The 16,373-nt window shown below is 33.2% G+C and overlaps 1 protein-coding gene across 4 annotated transcripts in view; it reads left to right on the forward strand.

Moving 5' to 3' along the window:
• The window catches only part of Postn (periostin), a 32,374-nt gene extending 16,954 nt beyond the window's left edge, over nucleotides 1–15,420 (forward strand). Inside the window, exons 16-23 of one of the 4 annotated variants that reach the window (XM_070002924.1) lie at nucleotides 1,095–1,140; nucleotides 4,858–4,938; nucleotides 7,790–7,879; nucleotides 8,585–8,674; nucleotides 9,640–9,717; nucleotides 10,144–10,224; nucleotides 13,500–13,541; nucleotides 14,613–15,420. In XM_070002924.1, coding sequence (XP_069859025.1) covers nucleotides 1,095–1,140; nucleotides 4,858–4,938; nucleotides 7,790–7,879; nucleotides 8,585–8,674; nucleotides 9,640–9,717; nucleotides 10,144–10,224; nucleotides 13,500–13,541; nucleotides 14,613–14,650 — 546 coding nt within the window. In that variant the 3' untranslated portion in view covers nucleotides 14,651–15,420. The remainder of the gene's footprint in view (nucleotides 1–1,094; nucleotides 1,141–4,857; nucleotides 4,939–7,789; nucleotides 7,880–8,584; nucleotides 8,675–9,639; nucleotides 9,718–10,143; nucleotides 10,225–13,499; nucleotides 13,542–14,612) is intronic. The other 3 variants (XM_070002925.1, XM_070002927.1, XM_070002928.1) reach the window with 3 other exon arrangements.
• Nucleotides 15,421–16,373: the final 953 nt, after the last annotated feature.

The following is a 16,373-nucleotide window of genomic DNA, read 5'->3' on the forward strand; positions in this document are numbered from 1 at the left end:
AGACTAAAAATAGACATTAATGTGTAAATATACATTGGGCTCTGATCTTTATTGCTTAAGTACTACTGAACATCCAGTAAGGAAATAACTCTCGGGGCTGGGAAGGTGGCTCAGTGGTAGAGTGCTTGTCTTGCATGCATGAGGCCCTGGGTTCAATTCCTCAGCACACATAAGCAGAAAAAGCAGGAAGTAGAGCTATGGCTCAAGTGGTAGAGTGCTAACCTTGAGCTGAAGAGCTGATAGAGATAGCACCTAGGCCCAGAGTTCAAGCCCCACAATCGACAAAAAAAGAAAGAAAGCAAGAAAGAAAGCAAGAAAGAAGGAAAGAAAGCAAGAAAGAAGGAAAACAAGAAAGCAAGAAAGAAAGAGAGGGAGGGAGGGAGGGAGGGAGGAAAGGAGGAAGGAAGGGAGGAAGGAAGGGAGGAAGGAAGGCAAGAAAGAAAGCAAGAAAGAAGGAAAGAAAGAAGGAAAGAAAGAAAGAAAGAAAGAAAGAAAGAAAGAAAGAAAGAAAGAAAGAAAGAAAGAAAGAAAGAAAAGAAAGAAAAGAAAGAAAGAAAGAAAGAAAGAAAGAAAGAAAGAAAGAAAGAAAGAAAGAAAGAAAGAAAGAAAGAAAGAAGACTCTTCACAGTTTTAATCAACAAATCCCTACTTAAAGCTAATTGGGACAACTAGCATCTTAAGTGTGATAGAAAAATATTAAGTAGAATTGAATATAGTCTTTAAGAAAAAAGCTGACGATGTTGTTGGAAAGAAAAGAGATATATAAGCAACTAAACTCTTTATATTGTCAAGATTTAACCATCAATTACTTTTGATACTAAATATGATGGAAAAATAAAGAATTCGATAGATATATTTAAATTTGGATTAAGTATTATTCTATCATTTTACAATGCTGAGTAACAAATCCAATAGTGTCTCAGCATCTGCCCTGATAGTCAGAAATTAGGAAACGATTTATTTGAAGGCTTCATTTCTATTCTATCAAATGTAATAATAGTAGCCTAGTTATTTTTATTTTAGTAAGAGTTAAGGAGACAACATGGTTTCATTTACTGAATTTTATGTAACTAAACATAAATGTTTATTTCCAGTATGTTCGTGGTAGCACCTTCAAAGAAATCCCCATGACTGTCTATAGTAAGTATCTGATAAATATTGTCTACAAATAAGTGGCAAGATGTAAAACAATCATTTTCTTTGCATTTGCAAAGACTTGATAATCTGGTATTTAGAATTCCACACACCAGGGTATCTCCTTCCTTTGGAAACAGAGATTGAAGTGTAGGAGAAGCTTTCCAGCCTTGCCCATATCCTTATATTCTTTTGAACCACTTTCCTACTCATAAGAAAACTAAAGCGAGAGGGTATGGCATGGATAGAACGCCTGTGTGGCTGAGAGAAAATGTATAAAAGACATATAATGGGAAGAGATGGTAAAATGGCACAATAGTTACCTAAAAGTTTGAATGTGTGAATATAATAACAGCACTGATAAATAACAAAACCTTTCTTTCTTTTCTCAAGTCCTGAGCTATGAGAAGGTGTGGCAAAGATGAATAATGTTTATGAGGTAGCAGTACAAAACCTCTTCCTTTACAAAACTGGACTAACAAACACACAATCTTCTAGATTCCAGAGTTCTTTTATCCCAGATAATACCAGATTATCAAAGCTCAACCTGTACTGCTTAACAACAGAAGAGCATTTAATTCTCATAAATATCACTCATAAAGTGTTGTCTTCATTGTAGCATTATCCTCGGGCCTTCTTTCTTTCTTTCATCGTAGCTTTCAAAGCAGAAATTCTCTTCATTTTGTTTTGGCTCTACAACTAAATATTCAAAATGTACCAGTAGCTAAAGTATTATTAGAAAGTTATTCTGTCTCATATTATGAAGATCCAGTTATTTAATTACTAACATTTTACACTAGATATTGAGAAGGAACAAAGCCAAAAAGGAGCAAAACAAAATGTCTGCTACTCATATTGATTTAAGCTCTGTGACTTTACCATTCTCAATTCCATTATCAAGCCAGCTTAATACTGTCTCAAGGATTTAAATAGAACAGTGATGATCCAGCCTGGTATAAATTCCAGACTGGAAGTATATAATTTTGTCAAAATCTATTTTACCATGAGTTAAAGGATCCTTATGGGCTCTATTCATCAGACATGCTATGTCATCCTTTACCACCAAAGACAGATATGAACAAGTTTTTTAACATCTATTTTTCCATGTAGTCTGTTCCTTTCCATATATGGAAGAACACTATTTTGCTTATCATAAGCCAAAATATTACTAGAAATTTTGAATTACCCTTTACAGAAGTTGTCTCAGTCATAGGTCATTATCCACATTTAAAAATATATATATTTAAGTTTAATGAGTCTTGCTGATCTATTTAGAACCCTTAATCAAACTGACAGATGAATTACAACGTTGGATGTCTCTATTACTCCTATCAGAGTAAAATACTGCCACTAAACATTTCAAACAGTAGAGACTAAATAAACCAAAAATTTAATTTTTTATGTCCATTTGTTGGTTTCTCTCTAAAGTTTGTAATTTCCTTGGTGCATATGACTCTTGTCCTGCAACTAATATATATGTATATATTTTGAGAATTCTTTTTCTCCAATTTTGTTTTTATTATCTATCATTAGTCATACAAAATAGTTACCATTCAACAAATTGGTTTATGAAAATAATGCATCTATTTCAATGTCACCATTTTCATCATTCTCTCCCATCCCTCCCAAACCAACTCTTCCCCTCAATTTCATGGGACATGCATTAAATATTGTGACTGCATCCCCTCCCTTAAATTGTATTTTGCATGCTTTTTGTATATATTATCAAATATCGAGTATTTGAAGTGCAAGAGACAAGCATCAGTAAATCCTTAACTCTATTTGTCAAGAAGATTTAATTCCTCAGAAAAGAAATATTAAAATAAAACTACCAATTAATTAATTATACATCTTAAACTTAATTCCTTTACATGATTCTAAAAAATTAAAGTACAAGAAATTAATCTACTTTAATAATAACAGTACAAATCTTTCCTTCATTTGATCCTCATGGGAAGTTACTTCTGAGACAAAACTATGTGTGGGATAAATAATTAAATACATAGATTGGAAATGTTTTAGAATCTCCTAATTTGAGATTAAACCAAGATTTAAATACAGTCTTTATAAGGGGCCAGATCCTACATTGGTTTTAAAAGTTGATAAAATAAATATCTCAGAACAGGAGATAAAAATCTGACAGAAACCAAGTTGTGATAACATTTTAGCTCTTAGGAATCAGCATTAGTCACTAATGACTAATTCAGCTCTAAGGCATCTTCTTACACAGTATTACCATCTTTTATGTCTTCTATTCCATTCCTGGGAATTTACTCAAAAGATTAAAACCTAGGATGCAGTAAAGCCACCAGGACAACCATGTTCACTGCAGCACTATTCACCATAGGCAAGGTATGGAATCAGTGCAGACACTCCTCAATGGATGAATGAATCAAGAAAATGTGGTATATACACAGAATGGAATTTTGCTCATCCATTAGAAAGAATGGTTTTGCACCATTTTCAAAGAAATGGAAGGACCTGGAAAAATTCTGTTAAGTGAAGCAAGTGAGGCCCACAGAGACCAAGGTTGCATGCTTTCTCCCAAATGTGGAAGCTAGAATTAATTGATAAATATGTAAGTAAATACTTTGGGTGGTACACATATGTACCCAAATATGTTACCTGAAATACAGTAGATTCAGTGGAGAACTCAGTGTAATGCCTTAGAAAATCTAAATCAACGTTCAACAGAGTAAACAACAGGAAATTGATACTTAGAAACGGTATGGTGAAGGACAGGGAGGTAGACAAATGAAGAGATGAAAGTAAGAAAATGTAATTAAAAAATTCAATGTATATCTTACAAAATTAAGAAACTAAGGGAAGGGGTGGGTTGAGAGGGATGACTGAGAATGTTGGAAGGGATGACATTGAGCAAGATGTATTCATAAACTTCTTTGTTGAATGGTGTGTGTGTGTGTGTGTGTGTGTGTGTGTGTGTGAAAAGACAGGAATGAAAGAAAAGTCTGTAGTTTGACAATTTTTCACTCCAAAAACACATTTCTGCCTAAGTTAACCTGTATAAACAAAGTCAACCAACTTCTTGACTACTTTAAGTAAACTTTGTATGCATTATTATCTCACTTAGATTGATGACATACATTTAAAACACATATCATGAAATTAAAAACATAATGAACCCACTAAATATAAAAATTAAAGATATTTTAACATTAAAATTAAATTCTGACCATATCATATTTGTTGCATAGAGCTCATGTTGGCTGGCTGAATTTCCCTCTTCCCTTTAAGCATTCTGAATTCCTTCTCATATTTTTCCTTTCTATATCACTGTTATTATCAAATGCATGAAACATTTTGTCTCTATTTCAATACCCTTTTTAATTGAGAAAAGTTCAACAATGCAATTGAAGATATTATGAATTGCATGGAATTAATTCTTTGTCTTCTGTTACTATACAGCCAATTTTCAAGAAGTACAAAAGAAGGTAAAGAGCATTAGTTCAGAATGAGATTTCTAGATAGAATTCCTAATTTAGTGACTTTATTTCACTGGAACAAATCCACGTCATGACTTCAGAGCTCAACACCTGAACACAGAAGACATCAGTTACATACTGCGCATATTTCCTGTAGCTAACTGCCTGAACATATGACCATATTTGATGACTCAATACCCTCTGAGGGCAAGAGAAAAAGTACATCATTCATTTTACTTTTGTATAAACATCATTCATATTCCACTTTCTATGATTTCAGCCACTAAAATTATAACCAAAGTGGTGGAACCAAAAATTAAAGTGATTCAAGGCAGTCTTCAGCCTATTATCAAAACTGAAGGTAAAAAAAATAAATAACTACTATACATGGTTCCTTTACTGTGTCAAAATTCACATCATCTACTGATGTCTATGAATGAATCTGCATTCTTCTTGAAACTAACATGCTAAATATTTCTTTAAAAATGGCATGCTCATGAAACTACAGAATGTGTAGTACAAATTATTTAGCAATGTAGATGGTGCATTTCTAATACTTTCAGTACATTTGCTTGTATTTGATTTCATTAAGTTCAATTGATTTCAAATTAGCACTTGTGCCCAGATACTCACTAAAAAAAAAAATAGAAAAAGAAAAAAAAGTCTTGAACATTTCTACCATATGTTCCTTCAGTGACTGTGGTTTTTCAGTACCTTTGTTTCTGATCTCCCCAAAAGTCTCTTTTGTACTATTATAAGAATCTTGCTTCACAATGAGCAACCTTTTTTTTTAATTATTCAACTACTTAAGAGAGCATAGAAGTTGTACATCAATGGAAGCTTTTAAAAATGCAACCAACATTGGTGTAATGTACACTGACAATTTATAAGAAAGCAAATAAATTTACTGAGAGATAAAATTATAGGACCAACATTTTTAAACTTAATCAACAGGCAAAGAGATAATAACTTTGTTAATGAGTCAAGCCTTAGAATCTTACATTCCATATGTGATCATATTGTTATCTATGAAAAACTTACTTTTCTCCTGATGTTTTGGACTATAAAAGCCACTTTTCTCTCCACTCTCACTGTTCATTTCAGCCAATCCCAATGTCTTTGACATTATCTTAATTTCATGTATTTTAATTATCTCCAAGGGTTAAACTTCAAGCATTTCTTATTTTCTATGTTATTGTATCATGATGCGTACCTTGCCAGAGAACAAACTTGGTTATCTTTTTGTCCTATAAAAAAAAGAAACTATTTGAAAAGAGGAACAGGATATGTCTATAATTTCATCTAAAGAAAAAGATTCTTGCACTCATCTTTGATTTTCATCATTTCTTTCTGTGAATTAAGATAGTAACTTTGAATACAATTGTCTTTATGTTCCTTTGAGTTCCTTCATCTTTTGAATCTTTATAATAGGGTTCTGTCTACCCTCTCATTGTTATTTCAGTTAGGAGCATAATGAGTATCAGTTTGTTGAATCTAGAGTTCTCCCATAATGGAATATGGATGCAAAAAATCGTGCTACAAATTCACTAACAAGAGTTTTGTTCAAAGATTCATAGCTTTTACTTTCCTTACCATAATGAAGGAAGCAAATATTCATCTTGACAATCAGCTCTTAAGATTGCTACTAGAGTTTCCTTCTCTTGTTAGGAACTTTATGAATTCATTGATGAAATTTGGGTCCTGTCTAAGTACCTTACACTGCCAGACATAATTTTGAGGTATCTGGCTTTTTCAAATAAGTAATTAGTCAAATTTTAAGATTAACTAGATATCTTCTTATTTCTCCACCTTAAACTCTTAGGGATACTTTCATTTTGAAATTTCTCCACCTTAAAAACCTGATGTCATGTCTATTCAGTAGCCATTGGCCTCATCTATGATGGCCTGGAATATTTGTGCTTCGACAGAACTGTATATTTGTTTCTATTATTTGCCATTATTCTATTTAATTCTGGGTATTGGTATATATAGACAATGGATGGACAAGAAAAATCTAAAGATAAGCAATTACTACCACATTCAACTATTGAAAGGTATTACAGTATGAGTTAAATGTACTGAACCATGTTTTTCTTACTCCTCTGTGAAAGATTCTTGATTAACTAATGTAGTAATTTGCTAACATTCAAAATGATTTTCTCTGAGAGCAAAATCATTTTGCAAGTCAAATGTGACAGCTGATTATCTTTGCATTTGAAGACCTGTTTTTAATTAGTTAACTTTTCATAGTTTTCATATACAACGTAAGTACTCTAGTCCAATTTCCCATAAAACCTAAAATTCTGCATCTTAAAGGTAAGTGTATAACATTTTCTTATTTTCAGTCTTATTTTATTTAGGATAAAAATGTAAGGTCCTCAGCCAGATGTTGGTGGCTCACACCTAGAATCCTAGCTATCACGAGGCTAAGACCTAAAGATAAATGTTCAAAGCCAGATGGGCAAGAAAGTCCATGAGCTTTTTCTCTCCAATTAACCACCAAAAAGAGAGATGTGGAGGTGAGGCTCAAGTGGTAGAGCAACAACCTTGAGTGAAAAAGCTTAGAAATAGCACCCAGGCCCTGTGTTCAAACCCAGTACCAAATACACACATACAAAAAATTGTAAAGTCCTGAGACATTAAAAAATCTTAACTAAACTGGTGAGTCTCACCTATAATCCTAGCTACTCAGGAAGCTAAGATCTGAGAATCATGGTTCAAAGACAGCCTGGGCAGGAAAGTCTATGAGATTCAAATAATATACTCAAATAACAACTCAAGTGAAATATTTTTGCTAATGACAGAGAAGTAGAGAGGATTAATCTGATGAAGTAGGATCTAAACTAGTAATAATTAGTCCATCAAATTTGTATGTATGTGATTCACAAAAGTTGTCACATCCAATATTTTCATATTAATATTATATCCAATGTTATCATTTGCTACAAGCAGTAGTGAGTGGGTGGCTTTGTACATCAGTTTAAACGCATAGACAGATGGAAGTAGTTATATAGCACACTAACAGAATGAACCATTTGTGTTTATAAGTATTGCCTAATCAAAAGATAATGAGAAATGTTTAAAACTGATTTTGTAAAACCTGAAACACTTTGATATCTGAGTAACACCATATGTTGAAATTAATTTCCTGTTCTCGTAAACTGAAAGGATCATTGTAACACAGTGGTATGTCTCCTATTATACCATCTCAGGACCTGCAATGACTAAAATCCAAATCGAAGGTGAGCCCGAATTCAAACTGATCAAAGAAGGAGAAACTATAACCGATGTGATCCGTGGAGGTGAGTGATCTGTTTGCTCTAGTAGCATCGCTGTGACTATTCATCCATCATTACAGTGCATCTAGATCAGTGTCATCCCTTCTGCTGGGACTGTTTTAATATAGTGTGTGTGTAGAATTATTGCACATCCAATTTTTTCTTTGTTTTCATTTTATATCAATGAGGGTATCACTTTCAAAGCTATTATCAGCAGTCAGTAATAAAATAAGGCTCTTATTAACAGTCAGAAATGAAATATAGTTTGGCTTTGAGGAGTCTACTTGTCATTAACATTATATATTAAGTCCCTAGTTTCAGTGAAAATGCCATTAGCTCTAGGAAAGTATATTGTGTTATGCAATACAGTGTTTATGTTGATGCTAACAGAAAAAAAAAGTATCGTGTACTCAGAAGAGGCAAATGGCATTTGTTTAAGACTGTTACTAAGCCACTGTCAGGTTTATTGTAGGACTTCTTGTTCAGTGATGGAGATTTGGCTTGCCAGCTTCCCTCTCCCTCAACTAAGATTAAAAACCTAACCATTGCCTTGCAAGACTTATTACTAGCAAAGGAATTCATTTAGTTATGTCCCTATAATGACCAGTATCAAATTTTAGATGGTGATATCGTAAGGAAAGTATTCCATCATTAAAATATCTATCGTAAGAAGTGAGTACAGATACCATACAGGGTAAATCAAAGATATTTTTCTTCCCCTACTTTCAGAACCAATTATTAAAAAGTACACAAAAATCATTGATGGAGTGCCTGTGGAAATCACTGAGAAGCAGACACGAGAAGAACGAATTATTACAGGTAATTCTTAATTCTGTGCACAAAAGGGCACTAGATGTACAAAAGCTATATGATAGTCAATTCTCAAATATCTGCAAGATCATCTGAAAACTGACTAAACTTTCCTTGTGGAAGTTGGTAAAGTTACTTCATTTTCCTTTTTTTGGCAAAAATACTATGCTAAGTAGGTAATTTGTGTTGTACTTTGAATTGGACATTTTAGACATAGTACAAGAATGTTTTTTTCATTATGTACATGCATACATGCTGTAAAATATTCTACCTTTGCTTTACTGTTGTTTATTCTAAAACACAAAAGATTTTTTATGTATGAGCTTCATTAAACTTAGGGTCCATATGTCCACTTACAAGTCTATATAGAATTTTGTTCAAGTTTATCTAAAAAGTTGATGAAGCCGGGCACTGGTAGCTCACACCTGTAATCCAAGCTACTGAGATCTGAGGATAATCCAAACTACTTATGATGCTGAGATCTGAGGATTGAAATTAGAAGTCAGTTTGAAGAAGCAAAGTCCATGAGACTCTTATCTCCAATTAATTACCAGAAAACCAGAAGTGGAGCTTTGGCTCAAGGTGGGAGAGCACTATCCTTAAGCTAAAGAAGCACCGGGACAGCACTCATGCCCTGGGTTCAAACCTCACAACTGACAAAAAAAATAGTTGATCAATAATTTTACCAAGTTTTTGTATCATTCTTTCACCTATAAATAACTTGAAATTCTATTTTATATGTATGCATCAGTAATCAGAAAATAGGCTCTGTGGCACATATTTTTATAAATTAATGTTCATGGAACACTGATGTGAGAGCACTCACATGTAAAATGTCCATAGCTACTTTCACACCTCCATAATGACAAAACTGGCAGGTGCAATTCAGACCCCATGTTTCACATTACTGACTTGCCCTTCACGAAAGCTTGGTCACCCATGTTTTAGACTTTTAAAAAGTGTCTTTTCTTTAGGTCCTGAAATAAAGTACACTAGAATTTCTGCTGGTGTTGGAGAAACAGAGGAAACCTTGAAGAAACTATTGCAAGAAGGTCAGTATGCCTACCAAAGGAAGAATTTACATTTCAAATGTCTGTGCCCACACCAAAAACAAATCTTTATATCCTTGTGTATATTGTACATACTATCATTCCTTCCAACATTCATGTTCCATATCAACATAAGGAAGAGATCTAAACATACGTATGAAATGGAGCCATGTTCCATATCAACAGAAGGAAGAGATCTAAACATACATATGAAATGGAGCTTAAAATGGTATCCATAGTGATTGTTTGGTTAGACATTGATAGACAGTTTCATACCCCATCTCCCCCCCAAAATTGGATAACAGCACTAAAGACTGAGAAAGAAGTGAATGTTGATCTGCAATTCTTTATTGGGCAGAGTTTATCACATCTCTCTCTTATCTATTTATTATATAAACCAATTTCTGCTATAAACATATATCCTCTCAGAGGTCACCAAGGTCACCAAATTCATTGAAGGTGATGGTCATTTATTTGAAGATGAAGAAATTAAAAGACTACTCCAGGGAGGTTAGTAAAAGGGTAACTAACCCATTTAACAGGTGCTGCTGGTTGAGTTCTTCAGCTTTTTAAAGACTGGGCATAGAGGTTTTTTTTTTTCATTAGGTTAAAACAAAAGCAATTTCAGGTATTGTCTTAGCAAATCAAGTGGCTTAAGTATTAGTTACAAAGAATTGATGCCTAATTTATACAGTCTTTAAAAAGTTTTATGATACAAAGCTAGGGAGCATTGAATATTTTTTTTGCTTTAATATGGACAATTGTGAGGATCTTTGGAGTATATGGGAAAAGGAATGATTTTTAAATTATTGCTGCTAAACAAGCCCAAATTTGACATTTTAAAAAATATTTTCAAAAAATATATTCACTGCTCCTGTAACACCAATGGAGGCATGTTGGGGATCTGTAAGTGCATAGATATGCTTTTTAAAAAACAATATTCTTGTGATTATCTATTTCTTCTAACCATGTGAGTGAAATATAAATTATTTTATACATGAAATTAATCTTTCAAGTGTGGAATGTTCTTCATCTAGGACATTCAATGGACCCTACTTTCAAAAGCAAAAGAGTAAAACAAAGAATTCAAAAATTCTAAATGACAATTTTAAATTTTTCATTTTCAATAGAAATATATCCATCTGAAAAATAGAATACCCAAATCATAACTAAAATAAAAATAAACCCTAGACATTCCTGTAAGATCTAACACAGGATTTACTAATCTATCCCCAATTACTCAATTCTCTACTACAAAAAATTAGAAGGAAAAGGTGAACACATTATGCGCATTGAATTGAATTCTTTGATTTTTACTTTTCAGTCCTTGCCATAGTGAGCAGCTTTGTAGAATGGCAGTGCTTGTTAGAGAATGAATGAATTAGTAGATGTTCCTAGTTGTATTGATTTCTTTCATTTTAGGGTTGAACGGTGGGTGAGTATATTTTCTCCTCCTTTTATAAGGTTTTCCTAATAAGTCCATTGTTAAACACAAGTAAGTACTCAAGAGTTGATTCAGTTCTAAAAGATATCCTTGCTACAAGACAAGAAATGGATGCTCTCGTTTTAGTGGACTCCTTTCTTGGATTGTATTTCTGTTCCTTTCAGAGGTTCTTTAGGTTTTCTACACACACCCATCAGGATTTCTTTTCAAATATGTCACATCAAACATTTTATCAAAATATCTCTAAAGCATACCTTCTCAGAGAAAAGAAGATACATGCTTGTGTGGTAATTGGACACACTAGCTTTCTTTATTCAGCCATCTACAGTCCACACTCAGACAAACAATTATTTCCTCAACTCAATTCTAAGAGACGAAGATTTACAAAAAGTTGTAGGGCCTTAAGATTATGTCATGAAGGACTGGCTTTTCCCATCAGCGTTAGGCCAACTGACACATGCCCCAGCCATGCTCTTCATTTGAGGACTCAGAACACTCAATCTGTTATGTTTGGGCTGTGAACATTGCAACACACAAAGTTCATCTTGATGACTTGGTTGCACATCCCAATCACCTCAATCAGGACTGATAACACAGAACATGTCTCTTTAGCACTTACACTGTATCTCGTCACTGAGATGCCTCAAGTTTCTGAACACACAAAATGTGTACAATGTTTCATGCTTATCATGGGCAGAACTGTATATATTGAGACTATCAGCAATTGTAGGAGAATGTTAGCCATAAGGGAAGAGAAAAATTCATTTGGGTAGGTTTTGTAAATCTGCCAATATAAACATATAATAACTTATCAATTCTTCAGAGAACCTGGAACGTGTTTTAAATCTAGTGTCAAGCTGAGTTCTGACTTGAACAGGGATTTGACTGACTTCAACCATATTCCCTTCATGTGAAAAATGAAAGTGACCATGTTACTTGCATCTTAAATGAATGACCATATGAAAAAAATCTTGGAATAATATTCCACATGCAGTACTGCATAATACTACTTCGGACAACACTTACTCTGACAGCAAATATTATAATCAAAAGTAATGTCAAGTGGTATTTGTAACAACAGAAAGCTTCACACCCTATTTTAAATTTCCAAAATCATAGTCAAGTAAAAATAAATTAAAAGGGAGCCACGCACGGGTGGTTCACGCCTGTCATCCTAGCGACTAAGAAGGCTGAGACCTGAAAATTGTGGCTCAAAGCCAGCCTGGACAAGAAAGTCCATGAGATTCATCTCCAGTTAGTAACCAAAAGGCCAAAAGTGAAATGTGATCAAATGATACAGCGTCAGGCTTGAACAAAAGAAACCAAGGAACAGGGACCAGTGTCCTGAGTTCAAGCTCCAATAATGGCACAAAATGAAAATGGAAAGAAAATTTTCAGATAATTGAGCAGAAATATTTTGCATGTTTGAGAAAACATGTATTTGAGAAGAAGCATTTGTGCCAAATCCTTTGGTGATTGGCTTGTCTTCTTCTTACTTGAACAAAAGTGATTGTAACAAAAGTGTTGGAATCGCTGAGAACCCCTGGGAGCAAACCTTCACTATGCACTTCATGTACACTTTTCTTCTAAAATATTAGTCGCTTTTCACCTTTCTTACTTTGATATTATCATAGTAAAATGGTCACAAATCTTGTTATATGCTACCAGATTTTGGATAGGAATCTAAGTGTACTTGCCTAATTTTGAAAAATAGATTGTATATGTGTCCCTTCTTTCAATTGCACAATAATCCGCTATGTGGACCCTAATAAATTCTTGAAAATAATGCTTTTATTCACTAAGTAAAGGTTGGGAACAAAGAACCAAAACTACTCCTAAAGATAATTCATTGCTTGCACTTTATCGGATTTCAAGGAATTCATAAGAATATACACAAAAGAAAATTTCAACTTTCTTTCTGAGTACTAACATATAGAAAATGAGAAGTCAAAGAAAAACTAAGGAGAATGACAAAGATGAGTTGCTTTCTCTGGGAGATACTTGTGTTTATGTATTCTTTTCTCAAAAGGTAATTCTTTTTATTAAAAGGTCAAAAAGTACATAAGTCCTTTACTCTGCGAAAATGGCACAAAAAATGGGACTTCATATGTTTGGTACTTAATGAAGATTTTTTGTGTTCTATAGCAAGCAAATCACTGTTCTTCATCTATATGAAATGCCTTATAAGGACTGTAAAATTTGCTACTAAAAAAAAAGAAAAAGGAAATCTTAGTTAAGTGGTAGCTATTTAAAACCTTATACTTTTGTCCTTAATTGCGGTATTCAGACTGATTTTATCTATAACTGCTAAGCATTGCTCATTCTAAATTTTTAATTTTAGACACACCTGCGAGAAAGATACAAGCCAACAAAAGGGTTCAAGGTAAATATATTGACTATAGTAATAGTGCATGTGGCTTATCTTACAAGAAAGATCAAGGAAGCTTTTATTATAGCTTTTACAGCTATTTTTTTCTGTCAGAGAAAAGTTAGTCCAGTTAAGATATGAACTATTTTGGTGACAAGTATCAGGAGAAAAATTGCTCATATTCTGCATTATTCATAGAATCAAATTATTTAATAAATAAACACTTAAAGATAACATGAACATTTTCACATAAATGAGCCTATTTCAAGAGAAGGAAGACTTAACCTTTAAAACTTTATGAGATAAGGTTACAGTTGATGTTGTAAATAAATTAGAGCAGTACAATACAGAAAAAAAGGTTAATATAACGGTTAATAATATTTTGATATAATTTACCAGACTATAATTTTCTTCATAATTACATTTATGCACACTTTCTATTTTGTCCTATTGTAACTCAAAACACTGATAGAGTAAAAATTTTCTCTGTGGAGCCTAGAGTAAACAAAAATTTTGGAACTGTAAGTTTGTAATTCTTGAGATAGTTACATAGAAATAGCAAAAAGAAGTCACAAGGCCTATTAATGCATTATAGGCAAATCTGATTTTAAGCTAATTCAAAGTGTAGAACTTTGAAATTCAAGGGCCCATCTTTACAATGATTTTAGTTTGGGGGGCATTTTTTCTCACTGAAGAATTTATCAAGGATTTTTAATATTTCTTTTTTTATTCTCTTTCAATAGCTGTACAAAGGAGTTGCCATTTAACACAACCATATGTGTAGACAATTCATCTTGATCAGATCAGTGTTACCCTAAACATCCAAACCCATTCAAATTTCCTGAAGTATTTAGTGTTTTTATTCCTGATTGCCAAATTTCAAGTTATTTTTTATATATTATTAGCCAAAACAAAATCTTGATTTTTATCACCATAAGCTAAGGATACTATTAAAAGAACATAATTGAGATAAAGTTTATAACAACTGCAGTATCCTTTGATAGATACTTGTGTACAGAATATCACTTTCTTAATCTCTAGTTTTACTATCTTTCCCCCTCATGTATTGTGTCTTTTTCCTAACAGGATCTAGAAGACGATCAAGGGAAGGTCGCACTCAGTGAAAAATCCAAAAGCCAGATGATAAAGTTGATGCAATCCTAAGTCAACAATATGCCCTTCAGGAAAATGTCAGGAGAGCTGTGTTGACTTAGAGAACTGTAACACCAGCAAAACAGCAAACCATTCACTAATTCCGCACACACATTTAACTGTTTTCTGAATGAGAAACATGGGGGTAATGTTGGAGTTAGCCTCCCATGGGATTAAAATCTGAAGGAAACATAATACCTTGTAGGTTTTTTTATTTGTCTTAAATTTGACATTAAAGTTCTGATTAACTTTCAGATCCATCCTAGAAAGTCCTTGTGAGTCCATGCACTACAGTTTAAAACTAAAATTGCTGAGCTGTAATCATAGTGAGAAGATTGAGCTTGTAATTTACGTAATGGAGATGCCATAAGCATTGTTTACCTGTCCACAGGAAGTTAAGTTATAAAACTAGATGCTCAGTATAAAACCAGCAAATAGACAAACAAAACATTTCACAACCAAGAGCCTTACACATTTCTAATACAATGTGGGTTTACTAGTAAAATTATGCTATTTTTTACAATTTTATACTCTCAAAATGTTTGTCATATTCTTCTTACAGCACATATGTTTTAATCTCAAACACTTCAATAAAACCATTTAGGTATAAAGAGAATTACTTCAGATGGAGTAATTCAGAAAACTCAAGGTTTAACTTTTTAAAAAAGCAGTTCAGACTTGGGGACATGACTTTATACCTCTTTTATTGTGAACAAATACTCAATAAAGGAAATTAAAAGTAGTGTTTCTGGAATTTTTTCAAACTGTTACGTTATATAGTCACTACACAATGAAACAATCATTTGATACTAACAGACCACTTTTAATATAACCTTCAGGAATGCTAATTTGTAAGGATTCAAAAGATGAAGCAGTTTCATCTAAAGGAAAAGAGATAATCAATTACCCATTTAAGTACCATGGTTTATAATTAGAAAAACAAACAGTACTGCCTAATCATTTCTGAGGTTCACATATTGCTTGTCACAGAGATGCCCTTTCTAAAACTTACAGTAAGCTGAATCAATTGTATGACAAAGGAGGGGAATATTTATTTTACTAAGAATAACAGAGAGATTGACTTGATCTATTCAAATCTCAGTGAATGTCATCCTCAGCTTGGACTGGATGAAATCAATAATATCCATCAGATAGTTTCTTTAGTAATGAGGCACTGAGTGGTGATAGAACAATTGAGGAGAACCTAACTGACTTTGGCTAACCAACATAAGTCAGAGAAACTTCAGTGTATCACTAAGTGCCACTGAAAACCTAGAAAGGTTTTTAGGTAAAGATTATGTGTTAGAAGAGTAGTTTTGTGAGGAACTATGACAAAAGTTTTACTGAAGAAGTGGTCAGAAGTTCTTGGTTTTCCAGAACTGATCCAAATTTGATGAGATAATGTCTACCATTTAGAAGAAAATAGCCTATGGAGTCAGTGCTTATGTACAGAATCTGAACTGGAAGGAGTGTGGTTCTGATTTCCCCAAAATGATTCAGACAATGTGGTCACATGTGGTAGCGCTGGCAGACTAGGCGGAAGTATCATCAACACAAATGGCTATGCCAGACACTGCTTTTCTGTGATCTAGATGAGAATAGGGTCATTACAAAGAATAAACCATAACTTAGCTCACTTATTTAACTCCTTCAGGATTTTCATTTCATAATAAACCAGATGTTCCAAAGATGGAT

Source organism: Dipodomys merriami, unplaced genomic scaffold (genome assembly GCF_024711535.1).
Source record: "Dipodomys merriami isolate MVZ:Mamm:240054 unplaced genomic scaffold, mDipMer1.0.p SCAF_6, whole genome shotgun sequence".
Classification (NCBI taxonomy): domain Eukaryota; kingdom Metazoa; phylum Chordata; class Mammalia; order Rodentia; family Heteromyidae; genus Dipodomys; species Dipodomys merriami.